We start from the raw sequence: 22,363 nt of genomic DNA, 5'->3' as shown, positions 1-22,363 counted from the left end.
GGTTTCACCATGTTAACCAGGCTGTTCTCAAACTCCCAACCTTAGGTTATCCGCCTGCTTCGGCCTTCCAAAGTGCTGGGATTACAGGTGTGGGCTACTATGCCCAGTCTCTATATACATTTTTCTTATGTGACCCTCAAAACTTAAGAAAAATATTTTATGACTCATCCCAAAACACACTTAGGGCTTGCTAAATTTAGGGCCCTTATTATTTTAATAGAAAGCTTTGTAAGTGTATTAAAGAAATACCGAATCCTAGTCAATGAGGAAAATGGAAAATTATTTCCTGATAAAAGAATGTAAGACACCATTTGCTATGGTCCAAATGTTTGTGCCCCTCCCAAATTCATGCTGAAACCTAAACTCCACTGTGGTGGTATTAAGAGGTGTTAACATCACTCTTCCATTCTCATGTAAAGTCCTGCTACCATTCTGTCGAACTTTATGGTTTACATTAGGGACACACAAAATACCCTGGCCTCTTAATTCTATAAAGACCTCATCTTGGGGACCTTCACCCCTGGTCTAGCCATATCCTGCTTTGTAACTATGTTACTTATGAAATCTTACATTGAAACAACTCTTTCTCTGATCTCAATCTGCTCTATTTCTCTCTTTCAGATGTCCTAATATTATTAGTTCTCTGACCTTACTGAGAACTCTAGTACCCTTTTCTCTCCATGTTTTTCCATTATATGTGCCCTCTCCTACCTGGTATTAGAATGCATGCTCAAAAAGCTAGACTTTCTGGTTAAAAGTCTTGGCTTCACTACTTAATAACTTGGGCAGGTTATTCAACCTCTCTGTGCTTCAGTTGAATCATTCATTCAACTTATATTTTCTGAGTGTCTTCTCTGTGCCAGATATTGCTCTAGGTGCTGATGATTCAACAGTGAACAACAACAACAAAAATTCCCTGGAGCTTACATTCTAGTAGGGAAAAAACTAATACCATCTTGATGGGATTATTACAAAGTTTAAATGAAATGTAAAGCATGGAAGTATTCAGACTAGTACATAATACTAAATAGCAAACCCATCAGCTATTATCACATTTCACTTTTTTCCTTATCCAATTTCGATTCAGTGATGCTCTTCTCAGCAGTTTCTCATTGGATATGCCTGTCTATCAATCCCTCAGCCTTCAGGGTAGAAGGACAAGGCCTGAGGTTGCTAGAGATTACTTCCTACCCAATCACACATAAAACCCAATGTTTTATGTGTGCCATAAAAACATTACTTTCTATGTGTGTTGTGTCCTGAAAAGGTTGCAAAGCACTGCCATTACCAGTTTTTACAATTCCCTTGCCCTGCTGTTCTCCTGCTATACATCCATGAGGAAACACCATTCAGTCCAACTATCTTTTTTTGTGCTCACACTTGAGTGCTGCAAAAGCAAAGTCACAGAAACCCAAAGATTCGAAGTACTGTACACTTGAAGTCATTAAAGTCAAACGGTCCTTCATCATTGCCAGGGAACTCTTTCTATTTCTAGCTGTATCTCCCATTTTCTACAGTTGGTACTTCAAAAACCTTATTCTTCTCTCCAACTTTCGACTCCTTCCGAACTCAGTTTAGATATATCTTTTTCTTGGAAGCTATCCCAAACCCCAAAGCATCTATCAGTTACCCCTTTCATGGTTTTCCATATACTCTTTACTCATAGAATATCACATTATGTTACTGACTACATATCTGTCTGTATCTCCATTAAATCATAAGCCCTAAAAAGACAAGGGCCATATCATCTTTCTAAGAGATTACAGAACCTCCTTCCTAGGTGTTTAGATGTTTCCCTCTCTCTCAATTGGTGGGAAATAATTCACTTACCACCTAAAATACATGTAACAACTGAAGATCAAAACATTAACAGAAATCTTTTTGGAATGTTAGCTGGCTTTAATAAAAGAAATGCTTGGACATATGCCACTCCTAAAGGTATGGGTATATCATTCTATCATCAAGAAACTGTTCGTTTTAGCTTACAAACAAAAAAATGTACAGTTTAACAGCTAGAATATATACAAACTATCCTATATGCAATACAGGTTGATTATCCCTCATCCAAAAATCCAAAATCTGAAACTTTTAGCATTTTTTTTTTTTTGGAGTCATGGTTCCACTCTTTCATTCAGGGCTCACCGTAGCTTCGATCTCCTGGGCTCAAGTGATCCTCCTGCCTCAGCCTCCTGAGTAGCTGGGACTACAGGCACATGCCACCATGCCTAGCTAGTTAAAAACAAATTTTTTTTTAGAGATGGGGTCTCACTTTGTCTCCCAGGCTGGTCTCGAACTCCTGGGCTCAAGTGATTCTTCTGCTTTGGCCTTCCAAAGTGCTGGGATTACAGGCTTGAGCCACCACATCAGGCCAAAATCCAAAACTTCTAGATGCTGACATGATGCTCACTGGAACACATCAGAGTTTGGGTTTTTGGATTTGGGATGCTCAACCAGTAAATATACTGAAAACATTCCAAAATCCAAAAAAAAAAAACCCTCAAAATCTAAAACACTTCTGTTCCCAAGCATTCTGGATAAGGGATACTCAACCTGTAAAGAGTTAAATCCAGGCTTCATTTTCTTATATACCATATATATAGAGAGAGCAAATTCTTTCCCTGTTCACTGACATTACAACCAACACACAAATTAGATATAAAGTAAATACAAGACAACATTTGTCATACCTCTACATCTGAAGCACTTCGGGGCTGAGCTTGGCATAGCATATTTAATAATTGCAAAATTAATTCTTCAACATACTGAAGAGCATCATCATTAGACTCGAGAGTAGGATGAACTTGCCCCTGGACCTATAAACAAAAAGCAAAGTAATTAAAATGTGGGTTCCATATCATTAAACAAATTTTTAAAACTTTAAAAAATGTGGGTTTGTGGCCGGGCACGGTGGCTCATGCCTGTAATGCCAGCACTCTGGGAGGCCAAGGCGGGCAGATCACCTGAGGTCAGGAGTTTGAGACCACCCTGGCCAACATGGTGAAACCCTGTCTCCATTAAAAATACAAAAATTAGCCGGGCCTTGTGGTGTGCGCCTGTAATCCCAGCTACCCAGGAGGCTGAGGCAGGAGAATTGCTGGAACCCAGGAGGCAGAGGCTGCAGTGAGCCAAGATCTTGCCACTGCACTCCAGCCTGGGCAACAGAGCAAGACTCTGTCTCAAAAATAAGAAGTGGGTTTGTACTTAAAAATGTGGTCTGGCTTGCAAATACAGATTTGAATGATACTGACCTAGAAGTCAGGAGTTCTCAACCCTTTTTCCCAGCCACATGCTTATATGCTCCTGGAGATCCAGTTTACCTAACTAAATAATTTCAGTATGTTTTTTCTCATACTATGGTTACAATATGATGCAGAAATGGGGAAAGGAAGGGAGAGGCTGAGGTGATGATAAAAGATACAGTTTGTATGTTTTTGCCAGGAACCAGTTAGAACATTTATTCAACATTCTGCTTGGGCAAAACTGACCTCCTATGGGCCTCTGACTGTTGTTTAACTTTACCATTCCTAATAAATGATAAAATCCAGGAGGGGCATGTCTCATCAAGTTCACCAGTGTATCTATGGCAGCAAGCACTGTGCAGGCACGCATATTACAAGCTTGATAAATTTAAATAATATTTGTGAACACAAAGTCACCCTGTATCAAAGGACACAAAATTTGTGACTGTCTATACTTCAGGAATATTGGTGGCCTAAAAATCTTTACCTTCTTTCTCCTCAACCATTTCTTTAATTTTTTTTTTTTTTTTTATGAAAAGTTTTACTTAAGAGTCCACACTGGAAAGAAGCCTTGACCATTTCTTTAGTTGAATCTCAGGCCAGTGGCCTCTGTAAAGCTTGCATGTTAATAAACAGCATGATAGTCTTTACTTGCATCCCTTTGTTCCTCCCTAAATAAATGGCAAGAAAAGACAGTTCCAGGAGAGAAACAATACATGTTCCAAAACATGCTCAACTCTCCAACAGGTGGTAGGGCACTTACTGGATGAAAGTGCAAAGTATTCACTGGCTCAGAGCACACAGTATGGCCTGTCCTACTACACTTCATTAGCCGAGAGGGTGTGACAGCCTCAGTGTACAGGGAAAATTTTATAAACAGTGTACTAGACTGAGTGTGGTGGCTAATGCCTATAATCCTAACACTTTGAGAGGCTGAGGAAGGAGGAACACTTAAGGCCAGGAGTTCAGGACCAGCCTAAGCAACACAGGGAAAACCTGTCTCTACCAAAAAGCAAAAAAAAAAAAAAAAAAAAAAAAAAAGCCCAGTAGGGTGGCACATGCCTGTAGTAGTCCCCACCTACTCCAGAGACTGAGGTGACGTGGAAGGATCGCTTAAACCCAGGATGCCAGGGCTGCAGTGAGCTATGATTAAACCACTGTACTCCAGCCTGGCCAACAGAGGGAGACCCTGTCTCAAAACAACAATAAAAGATAGTATCCTACGTAATAATTTTTTAAAAGTACATATATGTATATATACATACGTATGCATTCGTATACATTTTAAAGGCAAATAGCATTGTAACAATCCAGAACTGCATGAAGAGGTACTACACAGAGTATGAGCTTTAAAACAAAACTTATTCATTTTTTATTTTTTTGAGACAGGGTCTCACCCTGTCACCCAGGCTGGAGTGCAGTGGTGTGATCTCGGCTCACTGCAACCTCCGCCTCCTGGGTTCAAGCAATTCTCCTGCCTCCGCCTCCCTAGTAGCTGGGATTACAGGCACCTGCCACCACGCCCGGCCAATTTCTGTATTTTTAGTGGAGACGGGGTTTCACCACGTTGGCCAGGCTGGTCTCAAACTCCCGACCTCAGGTGATCCACCCTCCTTGGCCTTCCAAAGTGCTGGGATTACAGGCATGAGCCACTGTGCTTGGCCTAAAACAAATTTTTTTAACAATTTAATTTTACAGGTGAAGAAACCCAGAAGGCTTAAATCATTTGCCCAAGAACTTTTGATCATATTGACTACAACAATTACCAATCTGATTATAATTTATCTGTTTACAAGTATCCCTGTTAGGTGACTGGATGGTTGTACAGTTAAAATAATAGACAGTGTGTACTACAGCCCAGAATTCATAATTCTGAGTTCTGTGCTCTCCATTCACCATACCACCACACTCTGACTAATGTGTGTAGGTATCAAACCATATAAACTTATTCCTCTTCAATACTTAGCATGACCTTTAAAAAAAACAAAACTGGAACTTGCAAAAGTTTTCTTTTTGTACACTGATTTGCATGCCCCCAATGGCTTAAACTGTCTTTTCAGATAACCTTTATCTTAATGAACAACATCTTCATTTTGCAGTGAATGCTACCACCACATGGTAGGCTATTTCTATCTGGTTCTCAGTCAAGTTCCTTTCATTTCTGAAACTCTTTCCTTAGTATTAGGACATACTCTATTCAATTTCTTCCCTAATTTCCTTATTCCTTTTCCATGTCCTTGTAGAGTTCCATATCTTCCTCCATTCCTCCACCCCTTCTACTCTTGTATGTTCACTCCCTTCTCTTCTGCCCCCTAAGTAACCTCATTTACTTCCACATTTAACAGTCACCTGCATGGATAACCCCAAATCTATCCCTAGTCCTGATTTCTCTCCTCAGTTTTAGACCCAAACTTCAAATTACCTGTAGGATAGTTCCACCTATTCTACCAAAATCTCAAACTTAACATGAAAAAAAGAAGAACTTAAGTATTTTAGAAAAACACAATATAGACTGCTCCTGATTTCACTTAGATGTAGTCCTAGAAAATGTAGCTATAATTGGGGGTTACATTCCAGTTCAAAGCCCCAGCATCACATAAACTATAGCTACAGATTTATAAAACCACAGACTTAGAGTTAAAAGGGACTTTAGAAGTCATTTAACTAAGTCCTCTATTTATTGTATTTGTTTATTTGAGATGGAGTCTCGCTCTGTCACCCAGGCTGGAGTGCAGTGGTGCAACCTTGGCTCACTACAACCTCCACCTCCAGGGTTCAAGCAATTCTCCTGCCTCAGCCTCCCAAGTAGCTGGGATTACAGGTGCCTGACACCACGTTGGGCTAATTTTTTTTTAGTATTTTTAGTAGAGACCGGGTTTTACCATGTTGGCCAGGTTGGTCTCGAACCCCTGACCTCAAGTGATCCGCCCACCTCCACCTCCCAAGGTGCTGAGATTACAGGCGTGAGCCACTGCACCCAGCCAGTCCCTCTATTTAGATGATGAGAAAGAAAAATGATACACCCACAATCCTGTCGCTAACTAGTAATACTGCAAATATTGAACCTGGGCCTCCTGGCTCTTTCCACTAAACCCTTGACTATTGAACCTGGAGGAATCTGCGGAGTACCCTAGTGTACGGAGTGGATGCCCATGGACCATATCTACTTATATAGTGGGCTTCCATATAAAACTTGGCTTGAAGTATGTTGTCATACTATTTAATAAACATCTATTTCATGTCATAAATACAACTACAGTCCTATAAATCTTTACAATTTGAAAAGGGAAAATCATCATTGGTTACACAAAGGATCCCAATGTTTATAAGTTATATAAAATTATATTAAAAATCTGATATAAATCTCAAATGTTAGAGAAGATAATAAATGTTAAAATGAAAATATTTCATCAATAATTCGAATTACCTTTTAAAAATATCACAGGCCTTTGAAGAAGGGGTCTAGGCATTCGAAAAGATGTTTTAGAAAGTATTCAAGAAAGTATGATTAAGTTTTTTTTGTAAAGTTCACTGTTTTTCAAAGAAACCCATGTATATAATTCTTCACTAATATAGCTCCATTTCCAGCTGCTCTTCAATTTACACTTTATGCTAATGCAATCTGAACTATTCGCAGTTTGCTAAAACACGGCATGCAGTTTCGCTCACACTGTTCCCCATGCCTGTCATTCATTCTCTCAACTTTTTTTATCTGCCTATTTGGCTTTTTTTTTTTTTTCAACTTGTTTTCTTTGTCCTTTTCTTCTTCTAAGCTATTTGAATTTCAAAACCCAGATTACACCCCATTTAGGAAGACTTTCTTGTTTCTTATCTCTAAGGCAGAATTAATCTCATTCATTTAACTGATTTGTTGAATCTATTAAATACTAGACCCTCTGTTAGGTACTGGAAATACAGATATGAATCAAATATAATCCCTGCTTGTATGGTCCTTATACTCTTACTGTGTTAATCCCTATACTATATACCACATTTCTGTTATTGGGTTTATCATGTTGACTTATAATTACATGTTCCCTTGTCTGTTTCCTCTTTTGGATAGTGATGTTCCAACTGGGCAGGGCTTTATGTACTTATAATTTTCTCCTTGCTTTTCACTCTAAACCCCTGACATTCAGGGGATACTCAAGGCTTCTGTGTTATAGAGGTGAGGGGAATAAAATATTTCTTTCTTGGAATTAAAATTAAAAAGGTGTGATGGTAAGACTAGAGAGTCTGTTTGGTTGTTTGGTTGATTTCAGGAGCATAAGCCTTTAAAGCAGAAACCATTCACAACACAAAAGCAGTTAGAACTAAAACAGATGTTAATTATGTAGAGTTGTATATAGCCACAATGCAATGAAAATGCAATGGTTAAAGACAACAACGTGATACTGCTTATAATTCTAGCATATATAATTCAAATGTTAAGTTTGGCACTTTGTATAAGCAAAATTTTGGAAATTCATATTCAGTTTTATTTATTGATGGTTACTAATATCCAAATAAGAACTATTAAATAAATCAAACAAAGAATTAGTCAGCTTAAACAGAAAATAACACGTGATGCCAACTGCACTTCTAAGCTTCTAGACATTAACCATTTTCACATCTTAAAATCTGTCAAATGGGAATCACAAAACTCATCCATGTATTTAAGAGATCAATAAATTGTTTTACCCCCTTAAAAACAAAAATAAAACTTAAAAACTCTAACTGAAAAACAAAGGCAATGGTCCATACTTAAAAGGCAAGCAGAGTACCAACTCCTAAAAATACAAAGGCTGTTCTTTATTCTTTCAAGAAGATGCTGTTAGGATATTTCTTTAAAGAGCAAACAGAAGTAGTATTATATTTCACAGGTAGGCAGAATAAACACACTTCTATTCCATGAGATAGTGTTACAGCCAAAGTGCTCCATTCCATCATAAATGGTACTCAGAGACATTTAATAGATCAAATGATCCAAGTTATTTAACTCTATACAGAATAGGTTACCCTGTCAAATCTTACGGCAGTCTTCAGAAGCCATGTACAGCTGATTCAGAGTTGCATGTGTGTTTATGAGCAATTATAAATAAGCATTTCAAATTGGGTCTAAACTATGTGGGTTTTCCAGGTTTTGCCATTTAATGGCAAAACATCAATTACTTTTGCACCAACCTAATAGTTTTCAAAAAACATTACATTTTATACTTACGTTTACTGACACAGAAAATTTCATATACTTCTTTATATTTTCTTAAAGTAATTTAAGTACAATTAATGCAAATACTTTACTAAATAATTAACAACAGCCTTAATAAGAATTTTATAGTAACTGTTCTTTTAAGGAGTAATCACTATATTCAATTAAAGATGAAAACTCTTGAATTATAAACCTTCCTTAAGGACTATTTGATTCTATCTTGACAGTTCATTTTGTCTCTAGTAAGTTCCAGCAGATTCTGAAGCAACTTTATTGGCTATTATTGCCAGGTTTTGTGGAGTCTGAAAAGGCAAAGGGATTTAGGTGTATATCAATTCCTAGTTGTTTGATACATGAGTTCTCCAAGTGTATTCAGGAACCCCTTGGGTAAACTGCCAGAAAATACTCTGTTGAATTCTGATGAATCTTTCATATCCCTTGCTAGCTAATGGCTTTCTGGAGAATTGGAAAAGCTTCTAAATTATGCTCTGTCATGTCTTGAGCTCAGATCTGTTACTTTTATTTAAAAATATAAAGACAGAATTTGAGATAAAACGTAATAAAGATCGGAATAATCAAATCTCTTTCTTAGTGTTACAATTCTTTAGTCAATGTTTGATGCTTTAGGTGCTTATCACTCTGAGGTTAAAAAACAAAGCAAAAATCTTTCATCAAGAAATAAAATTTAAGACCAGCCTGGGCTGGGCGCGGTGGCCTACGCCTGTAATCCCAGCACTTTGGGAGGCCGAGGTGGGTGGATCACCTGAGATCAGGAGTTTGAGACAAGCCTGAGCAACATAGTGAAACCCCGTGTGTACTAAAAATACAAAAATTAGCCAGGTGCAGTGGTGCCCACCTATAATCCCAGCTACTGGGGAGGCTGAGACAGGAGAATCGCTTGAACCCGGGAGGCAGAGGCTGCAGTGAGCTGAGATCCTGCCACTGCACTCCAGTCTGGGTGACAGAGTGAGATTGCATCACAGAAAAAAGAAAAAAAAAAAAAAAAATAGACCAGCCTGGCCAACATGGCAAAACCCCATCTCTACCAAAAATACAAAACTTAGCCAGCCGTGGTGGTGCACACCTGTAGTCCCAACTGAGGCAGGAGAATTGCTTGAACCCGAGAGGCAGAGCAAAAGACAAAAAAAAAAGACAAAAATCAAACAAATCAGAGCACTTACATCTTTCCCATAAATAAAATAAACTAAAAATATTTTCTCTGGCTGGGCACGGTGGCTCATGCCTGTAATCCCAGCACTTTGGGAGGTCGAGGCAGGCAGATCACCTGAGGTCAGGAGTTCAAGACCAGCCTGACCAACATGGAGAAACCTTGTCTGTACCAAAAATACAAAATTAGCCGGGTATGGTGGCACGTGCCTGTAATCCCAGCTACTTGGGAGGCTAAGGCAGGAGATTTGCTTGAACCCGGGAGGCGGAGGTTGTGGTGAGCCAAGATCGTGCCATTGCACTCCAGCCTAGGCAACAAGAGCAAAAGTCTGCCTCAACAGGAAAAAAAAAAAAAAAAAAAAAAAAAAAGGCATAGAGACTAAGAACAAAATGATGTGTTGGGGAAACTAAGTTGGACCATGGACCAAAAAGTACGTGTAGGGAGACTGGAAGGCGCAGGTTGTATATCATGCTAAGGAGTTGGGAAGTGATCGGGGTAGCAGAAAATAATTGTAAGGTTTTAAGTGAGACACGGACATAATTGGACTGTTTGCTGAAGTCAAAAATATCAGTATGAAGGATGGGTTAACAGAGATGAGGTTGAAGGAAGCAAAACTAGTTAGAATGATGCCACAGGCTCCCTAAGAAGAGAGATTGAAGACCTGGACCGAGGCACAAACAGTGGGAGGTGGGAAAGAAGGGCCTGTTAAGGTAGAAGGAGGTAGGCTTGGATAACTACTTTTTTGGGTGGTGGGGGCAGCAACAAGAGTGAACCACCAACTTAGGACAGGAAATACTAGAAGACAATATTTTCCAGGAAAGATAAGAAATTCAAGTTTGACATATGAGTTTAAGGTTCTTGTATTACATCTAGGGAAACAAACCTGAAATTCTTTTTTTATCAAGTGGCTCCTAAATTTTTTCAGCCTTTTTTTCTCCTCTAAAAGAAGGAAAGAAATAAAGAAAAGCAACAGTTAATAAATAAAAAACAAACTTGAAAGTCAGGTGTGGTGGTTGACGCCTATAATCCCATCTACTTGGGAGGCTGAAGCAGGAGGATTACCTGAGTCTAGGAGTCCGAGACCAGCCTGGACAAAACAAACAGACTCCATCTCAAAATATTATAATAAATTTTTTAAATTAAAAAAATAAAAAACAAAGTTGACACTTTGAAAAGTACTAATAGAAAAATTGCTAAAAGATCAAGAAAAAAGAGAAGGCACAAATACTACTGTATTATACACAAGAAGGAGGGGCATAACTACAAATATAGCAGTTTAAAAAGAGAAAATTATGAAAAACTTCAAATCAAGCTTTGAACATTTAGGTAAAGTGAACAAATTCCTAAAAATTATAAGTTATCAAAACTGACTCAAAAAGAAATAAAACATTTCTAATGGTTTTCTAATCATTAAAGAAATTGTATCAAAGGTTTAAAATCTTCCCACAAAGAATGTAATTTTACCTTTCCAGAAATAGACAATTCCAACCTTATACAATGTGTGCTGTGTACAACTGACATTAAACCAAACCAACACTATCTAGGAAAGAATAACTGTTCATGGACATAGATGAAAAAAAATCATAAGCAAAAGTAGCAAACTTGGCCGGGTGTGATGGCTCATGCCTACAATCCCACCACTTTAGGAGGCTGAGGCTTGAGCTCAAGAGTTTTGAGACCAGTCTGGGTAACAGGGCAAAAACCGATCACTACCAAAAATACAAAAATTAGCCAGGCATGGTAGCACACATCTGTGGTCCCAGTTACTGGGGAGGCTGAGGTGGGAGAATTGCTTCAGCCCAGGAGGTGGAGGTTGCAGTAAGCCAAGATCAACCACTGCACTCCAGCCTGGGTGACAGACTGAGACCTTACCTTAAAAAAAAAAAAAATAAGGGTAGCAAACCAAATTTAGAAATGTTTAGAAAAGATACTACACCATGACCGACTTGGGCTTATTTCAGGAACTGAGACCGGTTCAACAAAAGTAAATCTTTTGTGATTCTCACATTAACAGATTAAAGGAGAAAAATGACAATAGATGCAGAAAAGGTAACAATTCATGGTTCCTAACAAATATACAAGCAAAAACTCAGGGCCTAGAAATAGAAGAACATTTCCTAAACTTGATAAAGGATATAAACAAAAAGTGTACAACAAAAATCATAATCAATAGTGCAATACTAAAAGAACTACCTTTAAAACCAGGGACAAGACAAGGATACCTACTATCACAATGTCTACTCAACATTGTCTGGAGGTCCTAGCCAATAAGATAAAAAGGATTGGAAAGGAAGGAATAAAATTGTTATTATTTGCAGGTAATATAATTATTCTAATTGAAAACCCAAAAGAATCTATAGAAAAATTACAAGAGTTAATAAGTGAGTTTAGTAAAATTGTTGAAATAATCTATAAAAGATAGTTGCACTCCTACATAAGCAACAAACAGAAAATATAATTTTTTAATGATAGTTGCAAAAATAAAGTAATAGAATAATTAGGAAAATAATCTTATATATGTGTATAAAACCTTTATGGGCTGGGCACAGTGACTCACGCCTGTAATCCCAGCACTTTGGGAGGCCAAGGCAGGTGGATCATTTGAGGTCAGGTGTTCGACACCAGGCTGACAAATATGGTAAAACCCTGTCTCTACTAAAAATACAAAAATTAACTGGGTGTGGTGGTGTGCATCTGTAATCTTAGCTACTTGGGAGGCTGAGGCTAAGAATTGCTTGATCCCAGGAGGCGGAGGCTGCAGTGAGCCGAGATCGTGCCAGAGTGAGACTCCTTCTCCAAAAAAAAAAAAAAAGAAAGAAAATCCTTTATGAAGAAAAATTTTTAAACTTTAATGAATGACATTTAGAAGACCTTAAATAGTATTAAGGAAGTACCATAATATCTCAAGATGCCAATTCTCCTATACTCTAAACATTATAATTCCTATTAAAATGGAAACAATTTTCTGAAAAATTGAGATGCTGATCCTAAATTTAGAAGAGCCAAGAACAACTAAGGCATTCCTAAAGAAAAATCAGGCAAAAAACTATTTTTCCTGCCAGATAAAGACATGACTACGCTACAGTGATTAAGATACTAAGATATTAGTGCAGAAACAGAAAGACCACCATAATGGAGAGCTTGTATACAGATCTTGTATGAAAATAATATAAAACAAGAGCCAGTAGTATAGATTCATGAGGAAAGGATGGATCATCCAATATATAGTGCTAGGACATTGGCAAATTATTCCCTATCACATACCATATATAAAAACCAACTGAAGATGGATCAAGTACATAACGGTGATAAGCAAAAGATTCAGAAACTTTTAGTAAAAGCATAGCAGGATATCTTTATAACCTGAGTTAGGAAAGAATTTATTTAGAAAGACACAAGAAGTATAAAATGAAGAAAAATTCTAATTCAATTTCATTAAGAACTACTGCTTAATCAACATATCACAAAAAGTGGAAAGATAAGTCACACACTGGGACACATATAACCTACAAAGGAAATATCCAGGATAAATAATAACAAAGTTTTAATAAAAACAAATCCTCAGTTTTCTAAAATGGGCAAAAGTCATGTACAGACATTTCATGGAAGGGGAAACACAACTGCCCCATAAATATTAGAAAGGTGCTCAGCCTCAATCTCAATCTCAAGCCTTAGCCTCGTATTTATTTGTATTCAAGTAAATACAAATAAAAACCATAAGACATTATTTTACACCTACTATTTTGACAAAAATTCTAAAATCTAAGAATATCAGGTATTGGTAAAGACATAAAGAAATGTGAATTTTCACCCATTACTGGTGGGAATATAAAATAACAATTTGGATTAAAGTTTAACATTACTTAGTAAAGTTAAATACACACACACATTATGATCCAGCAATTCTACTTCTAAGTACATTATTGGAGGAGTCCCCAACACCTGGCTGCCAACCAATAAATCTCCTCAAACCCCATTAGGAACCAGGCCACAGAGCAGGTGAGCAGCCTACCGGGGAGCATTACCACCTGAGCTCTGTCTGTCAGATCAACAGGAGCATTAGATTCTCATTGTCATGGGACCGTGAACCCTACTGTGAACTGTGCATGTGAGGGATCTAGGTTGCACACCTTATAAGAATCTAATGCCTGGTGATCTGAGGTGAAAGAGTTTTATCTCCAAAACATTCCCCCACCATGGAAAAATTGTCTTCCACAAAACCAGTCCCTGGTGCCAAAAAGGTTGGGGACTGGCCGGGCGCGGTGATTCATGCCTGTAATCCCAGCACTTTGGGAGGCTAAGGCAGGCAGATCATGAGGTCAAGAGATCGAGATCATCCTGGCCAACATGGTGAAACCCTGTCTCCACTAAAAATACAAAAATTAGCCAGGCGCGGTGGCATATGCCTGTAGTCCCAGCTACTTGGGAGGCTGAGGCAGGAGAATTGCTTGAACCTGGGAGGTGAAGGTTGCAGTGAGCCAAGATTGCGCCACTGCACTCCAGCCTGGGTGACAAGAGGGAGACTCTGTCTCCCAAAAAAACAAACAAACAAACAAACAAACAAAAAAAAAAAACAGTTGAGGACTGCTACATTATAGAACTCTTATATGTGCACAACAGATGAACAAGCACAAAAATGTTAACAGTAATGCTTAAAAAGCAAAACTTGCAAACAACCAGAATGTCCATCAACATTAGAATGGACCAATACATTGCAGTAGATTTAGAAAATGAATATTACTTACCAGCACAAATGAATGACCTAAAAGTTACACAATAACATAAATGAAATCTCTAAAACATAAAATGGGGCAAAAATATAAGTTACAGAACAATAGAAACAATATGATCCATTTATATCAAGTTCAGAAAAAAGCAAAACCAAACTATGTTCATTGTTTATTAATTTATACTTATGTGACAAAACTATAAAGTAATTTAAGTAGTTGATTAATCTAAAACTCAGCTATTACCTCCAGGGGAAGGGAAAGAAGAGGCAATCAGTAAGGAAACCAAAGAAGCCTTTAAAAGTGTTAGAATTTTTTTTTTTTTTTTTTTTTTTTTTTGTGAGACGGAGTCTCGCTCTGTCGCCCAGGTTGGAGTGTAGTAGTGTGATCTCGGCTCACTGCAACCTCCACCTCTTGGGTTCAAGCAATTCTCCTGCCTCAGCCTCCTCAGTAGCTGGGATTACAGGCACGTGCCACCATGCCCGGCTAATTTTTGTATTTTTAGTAGAGACAGAGTTTCACCATGTTGGTCAGGCTGGTCTCAAACTCCTGACCTCGTGATCTGCCCACCTTGGCCTCCCAAAGTGCTGGGATTACAGGCATGAGCCACTGTGCCTGGCCAGAAATACTTCATTTTTTATCCTGTATGTTAGGTACATACATGTTCATTTCATTATTATTTAAACCAGCAGTCTCCAACCTTCTTGGCATGAGGGACTGGTTTTGTGGAAGACAATTTTTCCACAGACTAGGAGGAGGTGGGTGGGGAAGCATGCCTAAAGTCAGTGGTCCCCAACCTTTTTGGCACCAGGACCAGTTCTAGGCAAGACAACTTTTCCACAGACTCAGGTGGGGAGGATGGTTTCGGGATGATTCAAGTGCATTACATTTATTGTTTACTTTATTTCTATTATTACATTGTAATATATAATAAAATAATTATACAACTCACCATAATGTACAATCAATGGGAGCCCTGAGCTTGTTTTTCTGCAACTAGACGGTCCCATATGGGGGGGAATGGGAGACAGTGGCAGATCATCAGGCATTAGATTCTCATAAGGAGTACGCAACCTAGATGCCTCACACGCACAGTTCACAACAGGCTCCTGAGAATCTGATGCCTCCACTGATCTGAAAAGAGGTGGAGTTCCGGCGGTAATGCGAATGATGGTGAGTGGCTGTAAATACAGATGAAGCTTTGCTCACTCACCCACTGCTCACCTCCTGCTGTGCGGCCTGGTTCCTAACAGGCCATGGACCAGTATCAGTCTGTAGCCTGGGGGTTGGGGACCCCTGATTTAAACTGAACATTTAAACTGAGGTTATATGTACTCTTTTCAATGTATATTTCAAAGCTTTAAGAAATTAAAATAATATTTTTCTAGTTTTGAAAGTCTTAAGTATTTTCTTCAATGAATGTTACAAAACATAAACAGTATATCACTTTTTAAAGTAAACAAAAATACTCCTATTTTTAATTTGGATGCTGAGTATTGAGAAAAACAAATAAATTGATACAACTATAAACGCGGTCCTGGTATTTAGGCATATGAGATTTTACAAGTTTTTAACTGCAATTTTTTTTTTGCACTGATAGCCTAGCAATACCCAAATTAGAATTTGTTGGCTATCAATAAATAATATTTTATAAGCAACAGAAACCATTTAAAAACTTGGAAGAATTGTGATAGGCTAGCTAAAATACAACCTACAAAATAATTTTTGTAAGGCCAGGAACAGTGGCTCATGCCTATAATACCAGCACTTTGGAAGGCTGAGGCAGGTGTATTGCTTGAGCCTAGGAGTTCAAGACCTGCCTGGGCAACAAAGTGAGACCTTGTCTCTCCAAAAAAAAAAAATAATAAAAAAATTAGCTGGGTTTGGGTGGTCCCAGCTACTCAGGAAGCTGACCCCTGGAGTTCAAAGCTGCAGTGATCCATGATTTTGCCACTGCACTCCAGCCTGGAGTGGCTGGAGACCCTGTCTCAAAAACAAGAACAAAAAATAATTTTTGTAGCTGTAATGCAAGATAGTGTTTATTTATTAGTAAAGAATGTTCATAGTGGCTGGGTGTGGTGGTTCAGGCCTGTAATCCCAGCACTGTGAGAAGCGTGGGTTGGCGGATCACTGGAGATCAGGAGTTCGAGACCAGCCTGGCCAACATGGTGAAACCCCGTCTCTAATAAAAATACAAAAATTAGCCAGCCATGGCAATGTGCAGCTGTAATGCCAGCTTCTCGGGAGGCTGAGGCAGGAGAATCACTTGAACCCTAGAGGCGGAGGTTGCAGTGAGCCAAGATCGCGCCACTGCATTCTACCTTGGGCAACAGAGTGAGACTGTCCTCGGTAAAAAAAAGATAAAGAAAATTTGCCAAGCACGGTAGCTTACGCCTGTAATCCCGGCACTTTGGGAGGCCAAGGCAGGCAGATTACCTAAGGTTAAGAGTTCGAGACCAGCCTGGCCAACATGGCGAAACCCCGTCTCTACTAAAAATACAAAAATTAGCCAGGCTTGGCGGCAGGCGCCTGTAATCCCAGCTACTTGGAAGGCTGAGGCAGGAGAATCACTTGAACCCAGGAGGCAGAGGTTGCAATTAGCATCAGTGCACTCCAGCCTGGCCAACAGAGCAAGACTCTGTCTCAAAAAAAAAAAGTTCATAGTTATTAAATTAATAAATATTGGTAAATATTTTTATAAAAACTTGCTTATTCAACCTTTTTTGGTAAAACCAATTTTTAAAAAAAATTTTGTGGGTACATAGGTGCATATATTTATGGAGTACATAAGATACTTGATACAGATATGTAATGCATAATAGTTACGTCATGGTAAATGGGGTATCCATTCCCTCAAGCATTTACCCTTTGTGTTACAAACAATCCAATTATACTTTCAGTTATTTAAAAATGTACAATTAAATTATTACTGACTAGTCACCCTGTTGTGCTATCAAATACTAGGTCTTATTCATTCTAATTACTTTTTGTACCCGGTAGCCATCCCCACATCCCCGCTACAAAACTTGCCTGTTCAATCTTTAAGACTAATTGGAAATAGTAAATAGTTAATTATTAATATTTAATTCATAAGAGTTTTTTGGTGGATTTTGTTTTTAGATGGGTTCACATATGCTAAGCAGTATAGTAGGCATCTGGGAAAAGCAGAATAAGACAAAGTTCCAGTCCTCACAGAACTTACATCACTTGCTCTATTGTTAGCTTTGTGGTACTGCATCTTTTCCTTTTCCTCTACATTTCTGGCAAAAAAACCCCAAAAAACTGGATCTATGTTAATGAAAGAATAAAGAGAAACAGAGAAAAACCCCAGAGGTATCTTACGGTAAATTTTACTTTAAATTTATTAGAGTACAGGTTGAAATCTAGCTAGGTCTGAGGCTCAAAAAAGAGCTTAGTGCTCGCTTTGGCAGCACGTATACTGAAAACGAAACGATACAGAGATTAGGATGGCTCCTGCGCAAGGATGACATGTATATTTGTGAAGCGTTCCATTACTTTTATTTTAATTTTTTTAAAAAAGAGAGCTTAAGGCCGAAAACATGGATCTGGAATTCAACCAATCCCCTACAGGTGTCAAGGTCAAAATAAAAATGTAGATGCAAACCTCTAAATTTAACGTTTTATTTGGGAAGAAAGAATTGTACTTTGGGGCATACACGTAGACTGGGTGGTCTTCAGTATGTTCAAACAACAAAGATATGGTTGGGGGTTTTATAAAGAAGAGGAAATGTTATATGTGGTCTTGATAGAAAGTTTATTGGTATTAGTAAGGCTTTGGGGAGCTGGCAAACTCCAGTTGGTGAGCAAAATTAGTCCCAGAGTTGTAGCAAGTTATCTCAGCAGACGTAGATAAAATTGGTTTTTGTTTATATAAATAGGCAGTTCTAGCTGCTGGACTTGCAGAGAATTACATTTCTAGAGCAATGTTACAGACCCTGAATGCTTTTTCCCCTTGGCCCCTCTACTGATTTAGTTGGGTATGACAAAAATGACCCAATTCGGATGATTAACTTTCACACAGGTAATAGAAATAGTACAAGTAGATAAAAATCTCCCACTCCAAGGTGGACAGGAGCAATTTAAAGCAGAATGGAATCTAGTGAAGCACCTACATCCAAGCAGCAAGCAGATGAAGATGAGGCAAAAGAATCAGGAAATGGTGGTTAGGGTATATTCTTAAGGAAGTCAGGAGAAGTAATATACAAAAACCAGTCTCCAGGAGCTTCAAATGTTGCAAAACGCAAACAGAATATTTTTAAAAGAACAATTAATGTAGCAATAGCACATAATTAGTGGTCTTTGGAGAAGAATATGAATAGAGTAGCTGGAGCAAAACCCAAATTATAAGCAGTTGAGGAGTAGATGGGAGGAGAAAGATGGGAAGAGGGATCCTCAATATAGACTGTTCTTGGAAAAAGTTATTCTCATACCTTACAAGTAGAAATGCTAACTGATAAGACTTTTTGAAAAGTAATCTGGCAACCACTATCAAAATTAAAATATATCCTTTGCCCAGAAAATCCACTTTTGGGAATTTATCCTGTAAAAATAAAAGGATATACATACAAAGATTTTATTGCATGGTGGCAAAAAACAAAAATAACGTAAATGACCACCAGTAAGGGAATGGTTGGATACACTGTGGAATATGATTGTTATGGGCTGAATAGTGTCCCTCCAAAATTCATATGAAGCCCTAAGCCCCAGCACCTCAGAATGTGAATGTATTTTGAGATAAAGTCTTTAAAGAGGTAATTAAGTTAAAATGAGGTCATTAGGGTAGGTCTGAATCCAATCCAAGACTGGTATCCTTAATAAGAGGAGAAAATTTGAACACAGAAGACAGACCACGTGAAGAAACAGGGAGAAGATAGCCATCTATAAGCCAAGGAGAGAGACCTCAGAAAAAAACAACCCACCAACATCTTCATCTTGGGCTTCTAGCCTCCAAAACTATGAGAAAACTAATTTCTGTTGTTTAAGCCACTTAGTCTGTGGTACTTATTATGGCACCCCTAGCAAACTAATACAACTATATATGTAGCCATTAAAAAAAATTAGAGCTATTAAGTGAGGTATTCTTAAGTGAAAAAAGAAGGTATTCTTAAGTGAGAAAACTCATTAAAAAATGTAAAATACAGAGAATTGTCAAAAAAAACACATATACATATATACACGTGTATGTGTAATTATAAATTAAGTATATATTTATACACGAGCAGGACAGCATGGAGAAAAATATGGAAGAATATAACCTTTGTTGTCAACATGGGTTATAAATGGTCCTGGGCAAGGCAGGGATGTGAAGAGAAGAGAAGAAAAAGGGGGAAAGAATGAATCATTCCTCCCCCAAAGCTCTACTAAAAATTACTCATATTTGAGCACATTTATAACATTTATGTCTATGTGTATATAAAATAAAATATAAATTTAATTAAAAATTTTCATTGGTATGTGGTTTACGCCAGTGTATATGTTAGCCATGGGAAAGACATATTTAAAGTCCTTTCCCACAGAAAATAACTATACACATCAAATTCCAAACATGTGTCAAGTGCTAAATTCATATCATTTTTCATGTGTTTTGCTTTAAAAACAGTATGACCTTCCTAAACAACTTTTTAAAAATATTACTATGTGATAACAGAGTTCCCACCAATAAAGCAAGGAACTGACTCAAGAAAAGAGTCTCTGATGATTTTTTAGTTCCTCTTCAACTATGCTCTTTATCTTCCAAAAGTGGCATGTATCCCTTTATCAATGATGTCCTGACACAGATGGGGCGCTTTATCAAATTCCCAGTGTTTTCTCTGCTAGTGTTCCCATCTATCCTATCCTATTTTTATTTGTATTTATTTATTTTTTTGAGACAGGGTCTTACTCTGTCATGAGGTTGGACTGCAGTGTCGTGTTCACAGCTCACTGCAGCCTTGACCTCTTGGGCCCAAGTGATTCTCCCACCTCAGCCTCCTGAGAAGCTGGGACTACAGGCATACACCACCATGCTCAGCTAATTTTTCATTTTTTTGTAGAAATGGGTGTCTCACTATGTTGCTGAGAATGGTCTCAAACTCCTGGGCTCAAGCGATCCTCCTGCCTTGGCCTTCCAAAGTATTGGTATTCCAGGCATGGGCCACCACATGCAGTTATCCTACCCTATTTTAAGTTTCAACCACATTTTAAGAGGTATTTTTAAGCTGGAATGGCAATTCACAATACATGTGATGCGTGTCTACTGTCTATCATTGGCAGTCTTCCTTAAAATGCCAACAGATAGCAACTGTGATCCAAGTGTCTTTCTACTATCTTCACCAATTAATTTGCCCATAACCTCTAAGCAGTAGATTCTAGTTTTTAGTAAACCAAAGCCATAACAAGCAAGGAAAAAAACTTTTCAAATTCAAACTTCTCCAAATGAATCACGTTCCTTGATATACAACCACTTCACAGTAAACTGATTTACTAGATGAACTAAACAGATTGCTTCACATTTATAGAAACCATCATTTCTAGACAATAAAATGGTCAATGTCATCTGTGAATTCCACCTACAAATTTTTATCAATTTTCAGACTTTCTGAGTAATGGAAAGGCTATATCCCAAATATGATATATGCACACATTCAACAGATAGTATAAGAGACACAGCCCCCACCCTCAAGGAGCTTAGAAGTACAATAGGGGAACTAGACATTAAACAAATAATTTATTTAAACATAATAATAAACAAAAGTATAACTATGTAAGAGGCAGAGTAGTAAAAAGGTTAAGTGTGGGCTACATTGCCTACATTAAAATCTTTGTTCTTTCAATTACCAGAGTGTAACCCTGCACGAATTACTTACTCCTTCTGGTAATATTACATACCAAAATATTGTCAATCTTTAATAAATGTTACCTGTAGCCATTATTGATGTTCTTGTTAAAGTACAGGATACCATGAGGCTACTAAATGGGTGCCTAAGTTAATCTAGTGGTTCGGAAAAGATTAAAGTTGAAAGCTGAAGGGTGAGCAGAATTTAGGTGAAAAGTATATTGGTGAAGTGAGAGGGATAACATTCTAGGCAAAGGAAGCAGACTATATACAAGTGAAAGGAAGAGTAAAGGAAATGAAATGGAGTTAGGTAGGGCCCAGATCACTGGCCAGATACAGGTGCATATACTAGGATAACCAATACTGTAAGATGAGCAGATGTTTTCATAAGTGGGAGAGGGAACAAGAGATCAAGAGTTCTGGACTCCATTATGCTTGAGATCTTTCAGACATGCAATTAGCAAATAGGCAGTTTAACATATTAGATATTGGTAAGCAAGCCTGAATTACATTTTTAATGATTTTATCATATAATGCCCTATCCTATCAAAATAAGAAGTGGTTAGATATTAAATCACTATAAAATAAAAATGCCCTTCCCCGACAATTCCATGTTGGTAAACAGGAAGGCCAGAGGAAAATTAGTGTAAAACAGGAACACTAGAAACGGCTTTTCCCCACATCTTTCTACTTTACTAAAACATGCCTGGATGTTCTAGGAGAGGAAGGGAGTCTGCTGACTCCTGGGCTCAACTGTGGCAAATACATTCTTCAAAAGGGAAATAGTCACAGTTGCGATGTTGTTCTTTTTTTTTTTTTTTTTTTGAGACGGAGTCTCATTCTGTCACCCAGGCTGGAGTGCAGTGGCACGATCTTGGCTCACTGCAACCTCTGCCTCCCCGGTTTAAGCAATTCTCCTGCCTCAGCCTCCCAAGTAGCTGGGATTACAGGCGCCCACCACCACATCTGGCTAATTTTTGTATTTTTAGTAGAGACGGGGTTTTGCCATTTTGGCCAGGCTGGTCTTGGAACTCCTAACCTCAGGTGATCCACCCACCTCAGCCTCCCAAAGTGCTGGGATTATAGGCATGATCCACTGCATCTGGTGACAGTTTTTGAAAATTATAGTATTATGCACAAATGGTTGGGTATAGAGGCCGCTTCAATGCAAGGGAAGAAAAACTGCCACAGAATCATAGATCTGCT

The 22,363-nt window shown here is 38.1% G+C and overlaps 1 protein-coding gene and 1 non-coding gene across 8 annotated transcripts in view; one reads left to right on the top strand and one right to left on the bottom strand.

Annotated features, from left to right (window-relative positions):
- Nucleotides 1-22,363, bottom strand: part of SOS1 (SOS Ras/Rac guanine nucleotide exchange factor 1) — a 142,917-nt gene that overhangs the window by 83,295 nt on the left and 37,259 nt on the right. For all 7 annotated transcript variants that reach the window (XM_063789973.1, XM_515425.7, XM_009442353.3 and 4 more), the window contains exon 2: nucleotides 2,688-2,813. In XM_063789973.1, the coding sequence (XP_063646043.1) occupies nucleotides 2,688-2,813 (126 nt within the window). The remainder of the gene's footprint in view (nucleotides 1-2,687; nucleotides 2,814-22,363) is intronic.
- On the top strand, nucleotides 17,738-17,841 carry LOC112208214 (U6 spliceosomal RNA). The gene has a single exon (XR_002942638.1). It is a non-coding gene; the product is annotated as a U6 spliceosomal RNA (small nuclear RNA).

This window comes from Pan troglodytes, chromosome 12 (assembly GCF_028858775.2).
Source record: "Pan troglodytes isolate AG18354 chromosome 12, NHGRI_mPanTro3-v2.0_pri, whole genome shotgun sequence".
In the NCBI taxonomy this organism is placed as follows: domain Eukaryota; kingdom Metazoa; phylum Chordata; class Mammalia; order Primates; family Hominidae; genus Pan; species Pan troglodytes.
This window is presented reverse-complemented; position numbering and strand designations above follow the sequence as displayed.